The sequence below is a fragment of the Rhodamnia argentea genome, chromosome 8, assembly GCF_020921035.1.
Source record: "Rhodamnia argentea isolate NSW1041297 chromosome 8, ASM2092103v1, whole genome shotgun sequence".
In the NCBI taxonomy this organism is placed as follows: Eukaryota; Viridiplantae; Streptophyta; class Magnoliopsida; order Myrtales; family Myrtaceae; genus Rhodamnia; species Rhodamnia argentea.
Window position 1 is genome coordinate 28,044,981 of NC_063157.1, and position 21,278 is coordinate 28,066,258.

At 39.1% G+C, this 21,278-nt stretch overlaps 1 protein-coding gene across 1 annotated transcript; it reads right to left on the reverse strand.

Annotated features, from left to right (window-relative positions):
- Positions 1 to 19,274: 19,274 nt before the first annotated feature.
- Positions 19,275 to 20,606, reverse strand: LOC115738153 (beta-D-glucosyl crocetin beta-1,6-glucosyltransferase-like). The gene has a single exon (XM_030670684.2). It carries the CDS (start codon positions 20,604 to 20,606, stop codon positions 19,275 to 19,277), a length of 1,332 nt encoding a protein of 443 aa, XP_030526544.2.
- Positions 20,607 to 21,278: the final 672 nt, after the last annotated feature.

The window sequence follows — 21,278 nt, forward strand, 5'->3', positions numbered from 1 at the left end:
ACTTGTTATTTCAAGTGTATTTCTTTAGAGCATAAGGATCCTTATTATGACCGACTTTGGTGGTTTTCAGAGCAATGAAACCGCAGCACCTAACAAGTCTCCATACTTCGACGAAAGCAACTACAACTACTGGAAAAATAGGATGTTTGCTTATCTTGATGCCTGTGATCGGGAGATGTGGGACGTGATACAAAATGGTGTGGAAGTTCAAACCCCTCTTGCTGCTTCTACCTCGAACACCGCTGCTAGAGAACAAGCTACTGATCCGGTCGCCATCGCAGCCGCTCTCCTTGAATTAATTTGAACAATGAAAATGCAGGAGATGAGACATCTGTTGAAGAAGTAGACGACATAGAAATGGCCTTGTTCACTAAAAGATTCAAGACTCTTATGAAGAAAGGCGAAAACTTTAGAAGCAAGAGAAATCCAAGATTCTCAGAAGAAAAGAAATCCTTCAAAGGGAAGGAAGAGAGCAAAGGTAACGATATTGTGTATTTTGATTGCGGGAAACCAGGACTCATTAAGCTTGACTGTCCTCTCTTGAAGAAAAGAGGAGAAAGATTCGAAAAGAAGAAAAGAGCATTTAAAGCCGAAATATGGAGTGATGCTAAAAGTGAATCAAGTGGCAATGACGAAGCAAATCTCTACCTCATGACATACTTAGAAAAAGAAGAAGAAGATGAGGTAAACGATTTTGAGCTCACATATGAAGAAATGCAAGAGTTTTTAAAAGAACTATTTTCAGAGCACAAAAAGGCCTCCAAAAGAATTTCAGAACTGAAAGAAGAAGATTCAAAACTCACTGAACAAAATCTTTCTTAAAAAGATGAGCTTGAGAAATTGCAGAAAGATCTAGTCAATACTCGGAGTGAACGCGAGTCTCTGCAGGAGGAAAGCAAATCTTTAAAGGAAAACATTTCAAAAATTAGCACAAAATTTTCCTTTAGCTCAAAAACTTTGCTGCACAATCTATCTATTCAAGTTTCTCTTTATAACAAGTCTAGACTTGGACGTGAAAGGAAACATGAAGAGAAGAATCTTTTTCCAAATGTCAAAACAAGGTTGAAAAAAGAACTGTCTTTTCGATCTTGGAAAGATTACTTTGCGCATCAATTCACTAGATATATTGGCAAATAATTCAATTGCTCTATTTGCAGTGAACCTGGTCATAATAAGCAAACATGTCCAGTCGAGCAAATGAAGCCCAAAAAGATCTACTGTAGATATGACATGATACCAAAGACTAACCCAAAAGAACCCAAGTTTGTGTGGGTACCAAAGAAAATATAAAAATCTTCTTGATTGCGGGTGATACTGAAGAAGAATAAGTGGTACTTGGAAAAAGGATGTTCATGTCACATGACATGTGAAAGAAATATTTTCATAGATTTCAAACAGGCGGCAAGTGGAAATGTCACCTTCGGAGGAAAAGGAAAAGGAAAGATCATTGGTATAGGAAACATCGGGTTGGGAAGCCTAGTCATTGAAGATGTTTCACTAGTTCAAGGACTTAGATATAGCCTTCTTAGTATAAGCCAACTGTGCGACAAAAGATACACAATAACTTCGAAAAAATTTCATTCTTTTGAGAAACTTGCTAGAAAAGTGAAAAATGAAAAAGGATACGGGATCATAGCAATCGGAATGGATCACGGAGGAAAATTCCAAAACCAAAGCTTTGTAGATCTTTGTAACGAGAATGGAATTGAGCACAACTTCTCCACTCCTTACACTCCTCAATAGAATGAAGTTGCAGAAAGAAGGAATCGATCTCTATAGGAGATAGTCAAAACTATGATGATTGAAAGTGGGGTTCCTACCTACTTTGGGCTGAAGCTGTTGCTACCGCATCTTATATCATGAATACAGCTCTTCTCGGACCAATGATAAAAAAAGACGCCTTACAAGATCTTTAAAGGAAAGAAGCCTATTCTATCATACTTTCATGTTTTCGGGTGCAAATGCTACATTCTCAAGAACGTGAATGACGATGTTGGAAAGTTTGACGCTAAATCAAGTGAAGGTATCTTTCTTGGCTACTCTACAAGTAGCAAAGTTTACCATGTGTTCAATAAAGATTCACAGGTTGTTGATGAAATCATCAATGTCAAAATCAAAGATGAGCTAAAAGGTGTTCAAAAAGATGAACAAGAAGTGTATTTCCAAACATCCACTCAAGCAAATGATCAACAGCCACAACAACAATAGGCTGCCAATCCTCTAAGCTCAAGTTAAATGCCTAAGGATTGGAGTTCAAGACGCACCATTCTAAAGATGAGGTTATTGGGAAGGTTGACAAAGGAATCAAGACGAGATCCTCAATTAAAGATATGATGAACTCCCTAGCCTTGATCTCTCAAATTGAGCCAAAAATAGTTGATGAAGCTATCGTTCACAAGAATTGGATCGAAATTTTGTAAGATGAGCTGTGACAATTTACAATCAACAATGTATGGGATTTAGTCCCTCGGCCTAAAGGTTAGCAAATCATTGGCACCAAATGGGTATTTCGCAACAAAATGGATAGCAAAGGCAATGTGGTAAGAAACAAAGTCAGGTTGGTAGCTAAAGGTTATTCACAAGAAGAAAGCATAGATTATGATGAAACGTATGCTCCTGTTGCTAAATTAGAAGCTATTCGACTTTTACTTGCTTGTGCTTGTCATTATGATTTTTTCTTATACCAAATGGATCTTAAAAATGTCTTTCTTAATGGCTATATCAAAGAAATGGTGTTTGTTGAGCAACCACCAGGTTTTGAAGATTCTTCACAATCAGATTATATCTTTCAATTGAATAAGGCTCTTTATGGTCTCAAGCAAGCCCTTAGAGCTTGGCACGAAAGACTAAGCTCTTTCCTTCTTGAACACAACTTCGAAAAAGGTAAAGTTAACACTACCTTGTTTTTTTTTTTTTTTTGTAACACTACCTTGTTTATCAAGAAGAAAGGTAAAAAAATGTTGATAGTTTAGATTTATGTTGATAACATAATCTTTAACTCTACTAATGAAAATCTTTGCAAGGAGTTTGCCAAAACATTGACAAATGAATTCGAGATGAGCATGATGTGGAGACGAATTTTTTCCTTGGATTTCAAATAAAGCAAACAAGAGCTGGCATGTTTATTCACCAAGAGAGGTATGCTAAAGATTCGGTAAAAAGATTTGGTTTGGAAGGATGCAAGTTCACTAAAACACCTATGGCTGCATCTATCAAGCTGGACAAGGATGAAAAAGGTATGTCTGTCGATTCCAAACTCTATAGAAGCATGATATGATCACTGCTATACTTAACTGCTTCTATACCATATATTTAGTTCGCCATATATTTAAATGCACGATTCCAATCTAATCCAAAAGAGTCACATATCATGGCTGTGAAAAGAGTCATAAGATACGTTGGTTCATCACCCAAGATAGGGCAGTGGTATCCAACGGTTTCAAGCTTTGATTTATTGGGATATTCAGATGCTGACCATGGAGAATGTAAAATCGATCGAAAGAGTACCTCGTGTACATGTCAAATGATGGGACACATGCTTATTTAGTGGTTTTCAAAGAAACAAAACTCAATTGCTCTTTCAAACATTGAAGCTGAGTATATTGCGCTAGGGAGCTACCGTGCTCAACTTCTTTGGATGAAACAACAACTAAGCGACTTTGGGGAACATAACTTGAATATTCCTATATGTTGTGACAATACAAGTGCTGTAAACCTGACTAGGAGTCCAATATTGCATTTGAGATCAAAGCATATTGAGGTAAAGCATCACTTTATTAGATATCATGTGAACAACGGTGATGTGTGCATACACTTTGTCGACTCAAAACACTAGCTGGCTGATATAGTCATAAAGCCTCTGGACAAGCAAGCGTTAGAATTCATCAAATGAAAATTGAGAATTTCTAATCCTCTTGAGTAACAAGTCCAAAAAGACAAAAGATCCACAAGTATAAAAATGGATTAGGTAACCAGATCTCTGGAACATTCAAAAGATTAGGTATGCTTAATCTCTTAGAAAAAGTTACCGTTCTGACTTCTCGATAAATGTACGATGTGACTGTTCTGACGAAATATCTACTGCATTGACTATTTGTAATGTTTTTTTGGCGTTACATTTCAAGTTTTAATCTTTCTTATTTAATTTATGAAATATTACCGTTATTTAGCGTGAAAGATCATGTATACATATGTGCCTATTTAAGCAGAATATGTTCAACCCTGTACCTCCACTTCTTGTTCAACTGCATCTCTCACTCTGTCTTTAAACAACACACTTTCCTCTTTCCTTCCCACTCTACTCTTCCTCTTTCCACTCGCATCTTCTCCCAAAGCCTCATCATGGCCCCTCGTAAATCTACAAGAGCAAGTAGAGCTAAGGTTAAGGCTGTTGGAACGTATAAAATAGACCTTAAAAAAAGTCCTGAGGTATCAGCCCCAAGTGCCCAAACGGGAAGAGAATTGGCTGGCTCGGTATCTGCAAGCACAGGTTCTCAGATGGCTATAACGTCTCCTACTGCTAGCACCCCACAGTCCCTAGCCGTAAAGATCAAGACAGAAGCTTTACTGAATCTTCCTCCTGAGTTCATTCTACCAACTAAAGGGGTCACAATTCCTCCCATGTTTATTAAGTCACAAGAGGAGTATGTTGCTTGGTTCCAAACTATTATGGAAAAGCTGAAGCCAAAAGCGACTTCAATATCAGAGGGTCAGACATCTGCTCCAATCGCTTGAACTGGTCTTGAATCTGCTGTTGCTGGATCTTCTACTGATGCACTAGAAGCTCCTGTTGAAAGATCGCCTCGTAAGTCTACCACAGAGGAAGTCACAGAATAACGGAAGGAAACAGAGGAAACAAGTCCACCAAAAGAAACATCTCATGGTGCTCCTTCATCTCCTCATGCGCCAGAAGTTAGTTTGTCAACTCCAAATCTTCCTGAATCTCAGAACCTGGCTGAGGAGAATGTCGAGGTTAGTGAAGATCTTCCTGAAGCTGATGAGGGAACGATTGATAAGAGACGAGAGGATGATGACAATGTAGTCTTTCAAAATTTTGAGCCAACAAAAGGTTTTGAACTTGACCCCTCTTTTTTAGAACCATTGTAAGCAAAGATCTTCACAAAGCTTGGTCGTCGATCAAACTAACTAAGAACTCTGGTTTTTCCTCGTGTGGTTGATTTCAATTAGCTTGACTCTCATGGTATTTTTCTGACTGAGATTTTGGAAAAACACAAACTTTTGGAACTATGCACAATGGAGGATCCATCTTGCCCAAACTTGATCACTATGCTTTACTCAAACTTGCACTTTTCGGATCCCTATTCTTTCGTCTTCACGTTTGAAAGGAAAAGTTACATTGTCATGGCTGAGGAATTGGCTGAGATTCTCCAGACTAACTTTCGTGCATATCAAAAGCTGGAAATCTCTTCTGATGAGGCATACAATCTTATTTTGGAAATGCCAAATTTCATTCGTGACTACCGAAAGATTGTGCTTGTAAATGTTTTGTCCCTCAAAGTGAATTTTCTAAAAAAGATTCTGACTCATCCTGCGTCCTAAGTTCTTATTCTCAAATGATGTGTTGAGATTTGAAGCTAAGGTGCTGTGAGCTTTGCTCACCCGATTTCCCATTTGAATCCCACACCTCAACATCTTGCACATGCACCGGACCGCGAAGAGAAAAATAGGAGGACTTCCTCATGGAGCACATATTAGTCGGATCTTCAAGAAGAAAGGTATTGACATCTCCCGAGTCTCAAAGGAGGTTCTCACTCAGATTGTCATTAAAAAAAAAACTCTTGAGAAGATGATGCTAAGGGTTTCTCCAGAAGGTTAGTCGAATTCAAGAGATGAGATTGTCATCATTGGGCACGGAGATGATGAACGAGCAAAGCAATTGCTCAAGGAAAGGTATGCTAAATATCCGATCACAATGACCAAGCAAAAGGGTAAGGCTGCCATAGCCAAGAAAGCCTCGCATCCCCCTCTACCTGAACGAGCTTCATCCTCTGCGGGACCATCTGCTTCCTTGTCTTCTGACATCCTGCTGGCTATTCAAGCGGATGTGAGGGATTTGAAAGTATCCATGGCCAATAAGTCCAGATATCTGGTCAAGCTTGAGAGGACCATCATCAGCCTGGATTTTTGCGCTTTTTTACTGCCTGTTTCTGATGCCCTGTGGTTGTCGTTAATGTTTTTGAATGTCGTATATGTACCCTATTGCTGCACCACCTGTCTTGTTGAATGAAATGACGTTATTCATATCCTGTTTGTTATCTTTTTAGCATTTCTTTCTTTTATTGATGACAAAAAGAGAGAGAGTATCTTTTTGTCATCAAGGGAGAGAGTAAGTTATATGGATATGCGGACAATGTTTATACAGGAGATGTGCAAATTCTCAAGGAGGCACAAAAACAGGGGGAGCCTAAAGGCTTGAGAATAAGAGACTATCTAAAGATGTTTTCCTTAAATTGCTTATATGGATAACATGCGAAATGTAAGGATGTAAAAGAATGACAAGGCAATTACGACATAATATCAAGTATGCATGAATGATGTGACAAGATGACATGGCAGAATGCAAGACATGGCATAATGACATGGCAAATATGAATAACATGGAAAGTATGACGTACAACTATGTAATGTGCAATTCGAATGATATTTTTTTCGTATTTTTCATGTATTTTCGGATTTATGAAAAATAGAGGTAAAAACCTACCCTAAAGTGAAATAACATTCATTATAGTTTAAGAAATTGATTTCTCAAAAGTCCCAACTTATATTAAATGTTATTTGTGTCATGAAAAGCATAAAAAAATGTGATTGCCTTCAAGAAAAATGTGTCATCTTTTTGGTATTTTTTTTGGGAATTTAATGAAAAAAGTAAACACAAAATTTGAACAAAAATAACAATTTTACCCATAATACATCTTTAATTCCCAAAATCCAATTTTAATTCACAACATTCTCCGAGATTGGAGCTAGCAAGTGAATATATTATAGAATTACCGTTGTTACTATATACATAAGGCAAACCTTGAAATTCTATTTAGGAATTAGCAATTCGTTACTCTAGATCGAGGATTTAATGTCCAATTCACACATACAGGCACAAACACTTTGACATCGAAGTCATATATTGACTTTAACGTTCATTTTCCGAGGGACACGATACAATTGGGGAACATGTGTTATGGGCAATATTGTTTAATAATGTTCAAACCTTAAATAACAATCATAAAGATGAGCATAAAATAAACATGAGATAAAAAAGAATAAGATGGAAAAAAGTAAAAGAAATCAACCGAGATCGGGAGTTATCCGATAGTGTGCCAATTTATCTATAGGGCAATATTTCGTCATCTCTAACACAATATTGTCTTATCTATAAGACTACACATTCCAAATGTGTGCGACACTCTCTGCAAGATATGTTAGAGATAACAACCTGCTCAAGATATGATTAGATAAGAATAATTCGAAATAGGCAATAATATATCTAAAATATATTCAGATTACGATTGTTAGTTAGTTCGCGGATGGCTTTCTGAATTTGAACGGATTGTAGGTATCAATTCTCAATTTGAATTCAATTGATCGGACCGGATTGCGGATCGGGATCGGTGATGCTCGGAATGCTCGTGGTAGTGAGTGGCGAAGCGACCACGAGCACGGACATTGAGTTTGGGAAACATGGATGCCGAATCTGATGCATGCCTCCACTCCCCATGTATAATTTTCCTCGTGAATATGTGAGCTCAAGCCTCAACTGAAAACTTAATGCTTTGACTAAGCGATCCACTTTGACCACTTTACGAAGACCACTTCTTTTCACTTCGTGGAATCCCAATAGTATAATCTAGAAGACAGATTTGACCTGCAAATTTGACAGCCAAAAAGAAAAGAGTCGTGGACTCGAGTGCGGGTCCTTCTCCTTGCGAAACCACCCTTCAACGTGGGCATGAAAGAATCGGCACCATGGACGGAAGCGAACTCGCGGCTTGGCTTCGGACTTCGACGAAAACTGAATTAATGAGGACCAATTTTCCGCCAAGTGGATTGAGCTGAGAGGTTTGTCGGAGCGGCTGGACTCATCGGGACAGCCACGGAGAGAAACCACAAGGGAGCAAGGCTACGATGAAGTGTGGCAAGGACGATGATCGACGAAGAGATGCGTGCACAAGGCCATGGTGGAGATCCGTTCGAGGAGGGCCGTACACCTATCTCCCTTTACTTTCTCTGAATATTCTACGTATCAAATTGCGGTCCAATCCCTATTTTGACGTTTTCTGCAAGTGGGATCTATGTAGCAAAATCTAAAAAAAAGAAACCCAATGACAATGGAGAGATAGACGATACTGATGAAGGACCGCCCTTTTCTCCTTTCTCCATGTGTCGTGGCCAATTCCGAAGGTCACCGGACTTGGAGATTTCACATCAAAGTTGCTAGATCAAAGGAGAGAGACCCAGCTGTTCGTTAGCAAAGAGAGGCATCCGAGAGTGGTCTACGTCTGGGGCAGTACGGCCGTGCGGTACTCGCAGTATATGACTCGATCAATCGTCGGGTCGACAACAGGTGCTCACGATCACAGACAGCAATGATTCTCGGCTAAAGAGGACTTTTGATTGGTGATCAGAATAGCGCCCCAAGATCTTTTTCAGACTTTGGTCGGTGGCTTGAGAATCTGTGAGCGAAGATAAACGACGAAGCAATCAAGCCTATAGAATTGAGATCACCGTTTTCTAGTGTGGCCCAAAAATCCTTGCAGGAACTTGGTGATGGAGTCCGGAAGCTTCGGGACTAGCTAGCTGCGCTGCACAGGGAGCGTATTCTCTGTACACTAGCCATGTATTCAACAAAGTGGCCCCCTCTGTTTGTGAAGCATAAGCATACTTATATAGGCAAAATTATGTTAAGTTAGGGGCTCTAACTTATGACTCTTTATGAAATAGACCCCGAATAGCAAAACCTTGTTTAATTAAGCCCTGAAGGACTTAATCTCACCTAATCAAAGTTCAAATCAGCCCACATTCCTTAAAAATTTCGGCAAAAGCTCAATTCGGATAATTCAATTAAGTTCAAAACCCTGAATTAAGTCTATCCACTGCCATTCCGATGAAAATGTGAATGTTTGTGTATGCTAAAATAAATATGAAAACTAAGTTAATTATTTTTGATAGAAACTAAAGTTTAATTCCTGATTTTTATGCAAAATAAACTATTAAAAGGAAAAGTCAAAGTTTAGGTGTCCACACTCATCGGAGAATAGCTTCGGCCGGAACTTAGGATATGTAGTTTAGGGCTGTTTTTGACTTGAAATAGACATATGTTGGTGTGGAAAGGATAAGGAATCCTTTGGTGTAAAAATTATGAAGAAGCAAAGGCATTTTCATGTCGGATTGAGGGTTCCGGCGAGGTGCTGACGCGAATAACGAGCACCAATCGTCTTCTCCAGTGGTTCGGATGACTAGTCAACAACGTTGACTGCTCAATGTTGACGTGGCACCACGTGGCATTCATGTTAGCCCAATCAGTTATAACAATTTTAAAAAATAAAACAGAAAATAGATGCCGATCGGATGAACATGAACCCACCACGTGTCATGATCCGGGCATTTTTAGAAATAAAAAACATTTTTCAAAATATTCTGATTTTTCAAAAATAAATAAGTATTTTGTGATCGTGTGGCCTAGGTTTGGCCAAGCGTCACGTTCCCGATGTCCGGTTCAATTTTTAAAAAATTAAAAACAATCATTTTCAGAATAAAAAAAATTCATTTTTCAAAAATAAAAAATAGCCGGATCGGACAGCCGTGGATTAGTCACGTCGCCCAATCATGGCCGTTGATCTCAGTTTTAGATCGGAGAGCCGTGGGCTAGCCACGTGGCTCATTCTAAGACGCAGGATCGGGATAGGCGGGAAAGTTGAAAATGAATAAAAAATTCAAAAATTTTCGAAAATTCAAATATAAATCACCTAAACGGTGTTGTTTTGGTCTTAGGCCAATCCAGGACCCGTATGGTCCGGGCTGGGCACCGACGAGGTGTGGGTCGGATCAACCCGACTTGGCTCGGATAATATTTTTAATAAAAAAACCAGAAAATGTTTTAAAAAATCCAAAAAATTAAAACTTCTTGGAAAATCACAAAAAAATTGCAAAAAAAAAAAAAAAAAATCCTAAAAATTCAGAAAAATCTCAAAAATTAGGAAATAGGTCATTTAATTGGCCAATCTTGCTTTTTGTTGGTTCGGCCCTCTCATTCTTTTAAAAATGATGATTTTTCCCCTTATGGGCAAAGCATCTCGAAAAATCATGAAAATTCATAAAAATCTCAAAAATTAGGAAATGAGTCATTTCAATTGGCCAATCCTATTTTTGATGATTTTTTCTTCCGATTCTTTCTAAAATGATGATTTTGCCCCTTATGGGCAAATTGTTCCGAAAATCTTGAAAAATCTTGAAAATTGGGAAATAGGCACATTCAACTAACCAATCCCATCTTCGGTGATTCTGATTCCAAATCTTTTGCAAAATGACAATTTTGTCCATTTGGGAAAATTGTCCCCAAATTGTCCCAAACTCCAAACACCCCTTCTCTAAGCCATTAAGGCTTTGCTAGGGATGCCATGTATTGCTTTCATGTGTTTCATCCGCATGACCTAGATCTTTGATTTACACACTTATTTTCATTGATTGTGATTGGTAGTTAGATGTTTCCGTCTGCATGAACTCTTAGATTTTAGGATTCACATCACCTTAAATCATCTGCATGAAAATCAAGTTAGAAAAGTCATTCAACTTAGGTACCGAATGGGCATCGATAGTGATATTGGTATAACTAAGTTCCCATTCCCAAATCTCCGGTTTTGTATGAGTTATGTGATTTCTCCCACAGACCGACGAGGTTTTCAATGTACCTTCCCCAAAGATTGGTGGCGGCTTCGAAGCATGTACACTACGCACATATCACCCGACACCCATATTAAGGTCGAAACCATCTGTAAATCCTTTGTCACGCGAGGTGAGGACTTGGGAGAGTTCAAACCGATAAATGGATCACCATAGATCCATAGAAATTGGCAATCACCCTTAAACCTGCTCTAACGAGGGTTGCAATAAGCACTTCGTTCATGAGGCAACCCTAGTGCATCGGGTGAACATAGTACACGGTGCAACCCAAAAACCCCGTGCAACCCCGCATCATCATAGCAAAATAAGTCCACCCTATCCCTCAACAGTGCTCACCAAGTGCCTCATTCTCATCCAGGTAAGCACCATGGTGGTCGTGTTGCGATGTCGGCGACAAGTCGCCCATTCGAAGCTTTTATCATAGAGGTGGGTTTTCTTTCGATGCTATTTGCATAGGCTACATTGCTTATTAACTAATTTCCCAAGCCAGCCTTATACACCACTTGATGCGACAATGCCGGCCATATAGGACGTGTCGCTCGGTTATTATTTTGCAGGCCAGCCACATCGTCCGCTTATTGTTTCACCTTTGATTGGAGGCCGCCTCATGCATAACCATGTGCCACCTAGCTGCGGATCTACCAAGCTCGTCGTTGATTGTTGATTTCATGGAGAAATAAGTTTTCGTAGCACTATTACATTTGATTTCAAACTCAAGTTGACTTAATTACCTTGAGTATGAGGGGGGATGTTAATGATATTAGGATATTTACTTGATTCTACCCATCTGTCAGGTTTATGCATATATTTCCTTTGATATTACTTATCCTTGATTGATTATATTCAACATCATATTTTTCTTTTTACCTTTGATAATTATGTAATAAAGTCTATAAATAGGCCCCATGTACTCTTTTCTATATAAAAATTCCTCATTTCTTCTTTTTGTCATTATTCTTAAGTAGATGCATGTGTGAGTTATGTTAAAATAGTCTCACATCGGAGAATTGGTGTGATGTTGAGCATTTAATATATTTTAGTTGACTCATAACTCATTGACTTAAGCTTTGAGTGATGGGTTCAACCGAATATGTTGATGAGCTTGGGCTGGGGTTCCCTCTTGGCAATAGTTCAATCCATTACCACTTTGAAAAGGACCTAATCATCATCTAATGGATTGGTAAACATTAGTACTCTAACTGCTAACCGATCTTCATGAGTTGAAGTAGATCGCCGGTCATGGCCTAATGCAATAACAAAATGCGTTGCTCGAAGGTTTAGGAAAAACTTTAAGACAACACTCCACAAGATGTTGCCAATTATAGTTGTTGTTTAAGGTGGTTTATAGGGCCGTTTTCGAAAATGGGCTAAAAAGAATTACCAAATTAGGTTTATTTGTTTTTTATTTTCCAATTTGGGCCCCGCATGGTAGTTAGGGTGCCGCACGGGGCCCATGAAGCAATAATAGTGCTACACGGGCGCTTGGGGCCCGTGCCAAGATGTGTCGCGATTACACTGCTATATGGGGCCGTTCGCCAACGCCTAGGCCCCACGCGCCCGATAAAAGGCACATGTAGATGCCTCACGGTTGCTTTTAAATGTGCCTCACGAGGGCCGATTAAAGGTGCCTCACGAGCGCCTTTGCGCCTGTTAAAGGCACCTGCGGGCGTTTTTTTATTAAGGGCCCGATAAAAGGTGCCTCACGAGCACCTTGAACAGGCGCTTGAGGGCGCCTTCGGCTTTGCTTTAAAAGTGAAGTCGATTCCCCTCCTTGCCTTCTCTCATTTCTCCCTCACCAGTATATCCTCCAACGAAGACTATTCTCCTTCTCCTTGTTTTCTCCCTCGTCCACTTTCATTTTTCATTGCTCTCGTTCATTTTCCCTCTCCCTCGTTCTCCCTCGCTTGGTACTTTTTCTTCGTCATCCTCTTTCGCTCATTGAAAGAGATGCCCCTTGCCTCAAGCACCTTTATCAGTATTAAATATTTTGTAATTAAGTATTAAATTTTTTATGTAATTTTATGTTATGTATACGTTGTTAGTACTATGTTTTTATTTTATTATTAATATTTTTGTAATGTGTAAATTAATTAGTGAAATTTTTATTTAGCAGAATTTGAGATAAAAGTAAATCCGGCCTCCTCACTCGGTGCTTTCTCTTGGCATTTGGAGCTCCTCATTCGGTGCGTGCTCTCCCTCGGTAGTTTGAGGTAACTTTCTGTGTAGGTATTTTTTTTTTAGTTTCTTAGATATAGATTTATTTATTTTGTTATTATTTATACATGAATCATGTATGTTACTTATAAGTTGTTAGTAATATGTTTTTATTTTTTGTTAATATTTTGGTAATAGTTATAATGTTTTTGTATTTTTATGTTCTTTATGGGTTGCTATGGAATTTTTTGAAAAATAGAGTAAAAAGATATTTACGAATTTAGGTATTCTTTAAAAATATTTACCGATTAGGAACAAGAAAGGGCTATTAGAAAAATGAAATGGATATGGACATTTATTTCATTTGTTGTATTGATAATTATAATGTTATTTGCTAATGTGTAGGGGAAAATATTTATTAAATTTTAGATGCAAAATAATTTGTAATTTCTTTATTTAGCATAATGTCATATACATCTTTTGCGATCGTGCATCGGGGAGGCAGAATAGTACGAAATGAATATGGACATGATTACAAAGGTGGAAAATCTACTGTGTTTGAGTTTGGAAACAAATCCACATTTAATGAGTTGTGTGCTACGATTGAGCATGCATTGAATATAACGTAAAATCAGTATATTCATAGTTTGATGTACGAGCACTTGGTTGTAACACACGGTTGTGTTATATACATTATTATGGAGGTGCATAATGATGATGAATTTAGGATGATCCAGCGGTTTGTACTTCGGTGTGGTTCTGTGGGGTTTTTAGAGTTTTATCCAACCGTAGACAAATACCAAGTGATAAATGATTCGGTTGTGGTAGGTTCCAATATTGGTAAAGATGACGTTGGTGTGGATAATCGGTATGTGGAGTCCGATGATAATGATGATGATGATGATGATAGTGATGAAGAAAATGATTTTTGGATCAATAGTGTTGACAATGATGAAGAAGATGACGGAGGTGATAATATAGTGGCTTATTACAACACACATTGCAGTAATCCCATTTTGCCGTTGGTACATCTATTGCCCTATTCGGAGATTGACTTTGATATTATCCAAGTCGATACAAGAGCCAAGTTGAGCCGTATGTTGTTTGATCCATCAAAAGAATTTGATGTTGGGATTTTATTTCCATCACGGGATACGGTGCAGCTGGCTGCGAAAGAGTATTCTCTGAGAAAATATCATCACTTTCGCAGTGATGTAACAAGGAAGACAATATATGTGATAAAGTGTGGTAATCCGAATGGATGGTATGGTTGGAGGCTTCGCTTGACTAATAAAGCGGATACCATGTGTTGGAAAATAATTAAGTATAGTAGGCCATATATATGTAGTAATCCTCAAATGTCACGGGATCATCGATAACTTGATCAGAAGTATCCCTACAGCTAGATAGAAGCAATTGTTGCCGCCCAACCAGATATTAAAATCAAGCCACCGATGGCGAAGATTAAAGACAAGCTGGGCTTCGAACCTACTTACCGTAAAACTTGTACAGCTAAACAAATGGCGATTGCCAAAACTTTTGAAGAATGTGATGAGTCGTATGATAGGTTGAGGAAGTACATGAATGTAATGGAGTTGCGGAATCCAGGTTCTTATTTTGTGATCGATGATTACACGAACCTAGATCGGGGTTGCACGATTTTTAATCGGATGTTCTGGACTTTCAAGTAGACGATTGAAGGCTTCAAAAGTTGTCGTCCTGTGATATTTGTTGATAGAACCTTTTTCTATGGAAAATACCTAGGAACGTTCCTTTGTGAGCCTCACTTGATGGCAACAATTAATGGGATGCTGAAGGATTTTTGCTCTCTACCAATAACAGCTATGTTGAAGAAGATATTTTATCGGTTTGTCCACTATTTTGACACGAGAAGAATGACGTACGGGAAGCAGAAGGACCACATATGGGTATATACGCGATTGCGGGTAACACTCGGGTAATTAAGGAATTTAGCAGTTGATTTGTCATTTGTAACAACGATATCATAATAAAATTTTTACTAACAATTTATGTAACATTTCACAGATAGATGAGAATCAAGTTCTTAGATGTCAGCGAAGTAGATCGACGCTACACGTACCTGAACTTGATGAGCACATAATACCGTATCTTCAAGCTTCGAGATTTTACGGAGTTTATATGATGGGATATTTCCAACTTGATTAGCATTTTATTACAGTTTTGGTCGAGCGGTGGAGGCCCGAGACTTACACCTTCCATATGTAAGAAGGTGAATTCATAATCACGCTGCAGGATATCGCGGTTCTAACGGGGCTTCCCATCGATGGACATGTAGTTACTGGCCCTACTAATATGAATTGGGGCACTCTTTGTGAGGATCTACTTGGTGAGTGCCAACCCTAGCTGCGTGGTTTAGTGGTAAAGTTAGGTTGGCTGAGAGACCGCTTTCGTGCAACTCCCGACAATGCTTATGAGGTTACTATACCGTAGCATGCTAGAGCATTCATTCTCCGGTTGCTTGGAGGATTTATCTTTTCGAGACAAATTAGGTGCCGAGTTAGTTGGATTTTTCTTCCATTATTAGAGCACCTTGAGCACGTTATGTAGTACGGTTGGGGTTTAGCAGCACTTACATGGTTGTATGGGGAGCTATATAGTGTGACCGATCCATCATCATACCAAATCAGCGGTGCCCTACATATATTGCAGATTTGGGCATGGGATTGCTTCAGTTGTATCTCCCCATCCATCAGAAACCTTGATCCTTTACCGGATATATCTCTCAGGAATCGGTATGTGATCTATTGCTTTTTCGGATCGTGAGTCATTCATTTTTTTTTAGTGTATAATATATGTAATTGTTCTCTTTTTTTGTTAATGCAGCTTGAGTCAAGCCCGACGGACAACGGAGGTCCCCACACATACTTTGCCACATTTGTGCTACCAACTTGATAGAATGGCATCTGTAGATGTAAATAATGATAGCAACCAACAAGTTCAATGTAATGTTAGCTTTTAACTTAATTCTTCGTTGACTTTGATATGTTTTAATATGATTATAGATTACTTGGGAGCCTTACACCGATGGCATTCTACGGATCTACTAGATTACTGCCTATAGGGACAACACATTTGGAAGGCTCGTATCCTACTCATGTGTTTTCATATCATTGAGTAGCATTATCCAAACCGAGCACTTTATCGGTTTGGTATGCATGGTGATCATACAATAGAGCCACTTTTCTATCATTCAGAATATATGAAGTGGTACCGTACACATATATGGAGGTGGATTTCTTTAAAGGGAGGCACAATGGGTGCACAGGGTGATATCATCGAACAAATCTTACAAATATGTTTCGCTCCATCTCGGGAGAACAGGGCCACAACGAGGATAGCTAGGGCAATGCTATATGCCTACAATGAAGAGAGACGGATAACAATGATGCCATCACTCCAACCAAGACCTGCAACAACACCCATTGGGCCGCATGAGGATGACCCCACTGGAGTATTCGGTTGATCCGGAGGACCACTCGAGCTCATCCAGTTAGTGATGCTGTCTCATACCCCTTGGCATATCATACGACAAATTTCACTTTGGGGTTCACTCTAGGGTTTAGCCAAGCAGATTTCAATGTAGAGTTCACCCGGTTTATCGGCCCATTTCATGAGGGATCCACTGCTTTATCATTTCGTGACAATCGAGACCCCTGGACTCTAGTTAGTTTTCCTAGTTCATATAGATCTAATTTCTCTCCTCTTTTCCCATGCCCTCCCGCAATAGGATATGTCTCGTCTGAGCATGGGATATTTTCTCACTTTGATGATGGATTCACATTACGGCCACACTGGGCATCACAAGATATGCCTCCGTCATCTACACATCCTACTCATCCGGAACCTTGTCCTCGTTCTTGATACAATACCGACCCGCCGAACAACGGAGACGACCTAATTGCGGAATAGGAGGCCATGTAGGAGGACGGCATCATTAGTGAATGTAATTTAGGTTGAGGATTGTTATCTATTATATCAATTTTGATTTGCTGGATTATTTTAGCTCTTGGATTTTTATCCACGTTCTTTTAATTTGGATATGTTATCTTCATATAACTTACCAATTTTATTTTATGAATATTTTTTATTAATTATTTACATCCTGAGTAAATTAATTACATAAATACTAATTTAGTTATTAATTATTGATAATTATGATATAAAAATAAGCTTCAAAAGAAAAAAAATATAAATAAAATAAATGCTATAAATATAAAATCATTACAAAATGTGAAAAAATTACAAAATAAAAAAAATTGCCACCGGGGGCCCGTGCGATACTTGCGGTACCGCATAGGCCTTGTTCAGTAGTTCAAGTGCCGATTTGGGCCCGTGCAGCACTTGGACTGCCGCACAGGCCCCGCTCAGCAGCCTAAGTGCCGTACAAGCCCAAATCGGCACTTGGATTACCGCACGGGCCCCGTGCGGCCTTAAGACCGCCTACCGGGGCCCAAATCGGTAAATAAAATAAGTCTAACCTAATTTGGTAATTTTTTTGACACATTTTGGAAAAAAAACCCTCATTTATACTATACTAATAAGTTCACTTCTGCAGAATGTAAAAGTTTGCTCCCTTTGATTTTCACTCGAATGTTGGGTGAAAGCATATTGCCTTCATTTATTCATTTTATTTGTCCATCTGTTTTTTTCAGCTTAAGGGAATCAAGGTTGATTGATTTTTTCTTTTTAGAAAGTTCTGCATGTGCAAGTTGACATAATATTTTGACGACAATTTCTCTTTGAACGAACAAAAGCCGTTTGTGGTTTTCAAACAAGCGGTATAAGATCCGAGAAGTGATTAGCGTCGTTTTGATATGTATCTGTCTCTTGATGAATATCGAAAAGAATATCGTGATTTAAAATGAAAAGTTATCATTATGATTGGATTTTGGCACATGTTTAACTCCACAAGAAAAAATTTCTATTCTTCTCTCATAGATGGGGACGTACAATTGGATTGTAATAGAAAAACAAGGTTACTCTTGGAAAAACATCAAGACAAAATATTTTACCTCACATAACAAAAGTATGAAAGATGCCGTGCAATCTTTTATTGCTTCTCTCTCTCTCTCTCCAAAATCATCGAATGATCTAAGGGATCCGGTTACAATCACCTAACAAAAACTCAACAAACAGTCAAACTTTACACGTCACTAGTCCACTCTTCATGTTAAACTTAGAAAACGAGAATAATGGTAATGTAGATTAACTTGATTTTGGAAATAACTTCCTCAGGATCACCCAAATTTTGCACAACTTTTGGGTAGATGGTGCCACGATAAGCAAGTGCAGTCGTCAACATTAGCTTTTTGGAGAGATGATGTCCGTATGTAATTACATCGTTTGAAAAGCAAGCGTGGTCCTAACGAGCTCTTAAGTGAATGATTCTAATAAAGGATCCTACTAGCCTGACAGTGTGATAGTATAACGGTGTAGTGCTAGGCATAACATCAAATATGGGTCTCACCATGATTGTTATATATTTTTTGCCATTCATAACACTTGTGGTTGAAATTGCACCGTTATCTTGTTACATTGTTAGCTTCTTAAGTCTTTCAAATATATGACAACCGACACCATTTGAAAGTTCGCGCCACTAAGTTTTGCTTATAGGCAGTCGATAATTAAGAAAGACTACATCATCTGAAAGTGAGTGCGATTTGCATTAGCGTTCAGGTAGACAGTAAAACAGTATTTGAAAGGCATCCAATGGAGGACATCTTAAGCTGTCAAGTGCATGACAAGGATCCACATTTAGTTTGTTGGGGCCAATGCGAAAAGGTTGATATAGTACGTGGTTAGGCCTAGAGGACTTGTTTGGAACCGTTGGTAGAGAGAACTTATGAAGATAGGTGCATGGTTATGAACAGCTATATCGACTTGGCACCGAGGACACTCAAAATTTCCTCAAGGTTGCCTGCTAAGGAAAAAATTAGAAAAATAACGTAAGGAATGTATTACATTTTTTTATATTACAAGCATAGCCTATTGTTAAGCATCAATCAAAATCATATAAAATTCGGTCTAATATGCCATTATGAATCTATAAGCAAATCCGACCACGTACAAGATATACGTATTACGTGAGATATTTAAGTGTTTTGCAGAATACATGATATATGAACGATATTTTCTTAATATCTAAACAATGTCTTTTTAACACCTTACACTACACAAAGCTTCACGAGCGCATCCTCCACTTCATCAATCTCTTCATCTCCTTTATTCCTAATACCTACACTCACTTCTTTGACTTTCTTCCTCACACCCTCCCCACCTTCCTCCACCACAACAGCCTTGATCACCTCCGCAATCTCCTCTCTCTCAAGCTTTCCGCTCTCATTCCTCATCACCTCCAATCCAACCCCAAAGTCCTCGACGAGCCTCGCATTGAATGGTTGGTCGAGATGCATTGGCATCGCGATGATCGGGACTCCAAACTTCATGCTCTCCATGACCGAACTCCATCCGCAGTGACTCACGAATCCACCAACGCTTGGATGTGCTAGAACCCTAGTTTGGGGTGCCCATCCCTCTATCACTAGTCCTCTATCTCTCACCCTTTCAAGAAATCCCTCAGGAAGTGCCTCTTCGAGCTTGATATTCTCTACCACCGAAAATTTAACCACCCAAATGAAGTTGACATTGCTAAGCTCCAACCCAAAGGCTATCTCTTCTCTTTCCTTCTCCGTGAGGAAGTACTCCGTGCCAAAGGAGATGAATATGGTCGATGATCTTTCCTTTTGGTCAAGCCACTCAATTATGTGATTCCCATCCTCTTGGACAGGTTCTTCAACTAGAGGGCCGACCAGCACGACTTTCTTTCCCGAAAGGTCCCTTAGGTAGTCAATGTATTTGCCCTCCAATTCCCTGATGCCCTTCATGAAGATTAGGCCAGCCGATTGGTCGTTGCATCGCACGATCTTTTCCGTGGCACCCATGCAATACGTCGGTGCTTGTTTCATTTGGTTCCTATACTTTGCTATCCAATAGTCTTTAAGTGAAAGTTCCTTGAATGGATACTCATCGTCCGGCCTCTTGATAAAGTGGAATATGTATGAGTTCATCCCTGCTGCCCCGGTCGAGAAGCCGACTGCCGGGATGCCGCGTGACCTTGCGACTTCGGGTGCCCACCGGAGGAGATAATCGAAGATAACCAAATCGGGTTTGCAGTCATCGATGATAACGGAGAGGTTGGGACCCGCCATGTCGAAGGCCATCCTGAGTGTCGACATGAGGTGAGGCGGTAAGCCCCTAGTCGTGTGATACCGAGGAGGGAGATCAGGTAAAGGTGGAACATGGAGCTCCACCGGCTCAATGGTGGAACAATATTCAAGAGGGATTTTGATGGAACTAAGGTTGACAGGGCTTGAACATAGGAAGATGTGGAAGTTCCTCTGAGAGAGCTTTTTGGCTAACTCTAGTAATGGACATATGTGACCATGAGCAAGCCATGGAAGCATGAGAACTCTAATAGTTCTTCTGGTCGTAGCCATGCTCAATATGATTTTTTCTCGTGTGTGAGACTCTCTAGGCTAATTATTGTTGGCTCTATGGGTTCGATTTCAAATGGCTATTTAAAGAAGAATAGCGTATGTAATAATCGGTCATGGGGTTTTTCTTTTTTCTTTTACATTTATTCCTCCATATATATATATATATATATATATATATATAAATGAGATATCAGATCAAGACAGTTTTGTCTCTGCCCAAACAAAATGGTCGAGTCCAAGTAGGATTTGGCATTTACGAAATGACATATGCCGTAGAGATTTGGTCGTCGCTTGTGATTCCATGTGAAATTTTACATTTTGCAAAGCTAGCTGTCATGCGAGAGAAGGCGGCATTCATATAATATGCAATGAATTCCCACACACTTTGATTTGATGGGTTTCCACTCCATAAGAGCTTTACACGTGGAACTCAATGATTGTCCTACATAATAATGGAAGAAATATTTTGGTACCATGTCCTTTTTGGGAGGGACCACAGGTATTTGCCTCCAATATAGTACGAAGGTAGCTGCGTAAGTAACTTAGATCGGACGTAATAGCCAATCCTATTTACACAGAAGCTCATGATGGGAAGATTACCCAAAAAAAAAAGTATTAAATTTATTATAATTATGCTAATTCAGTTCTAAATTTCATTTTGTCAATTAAGTC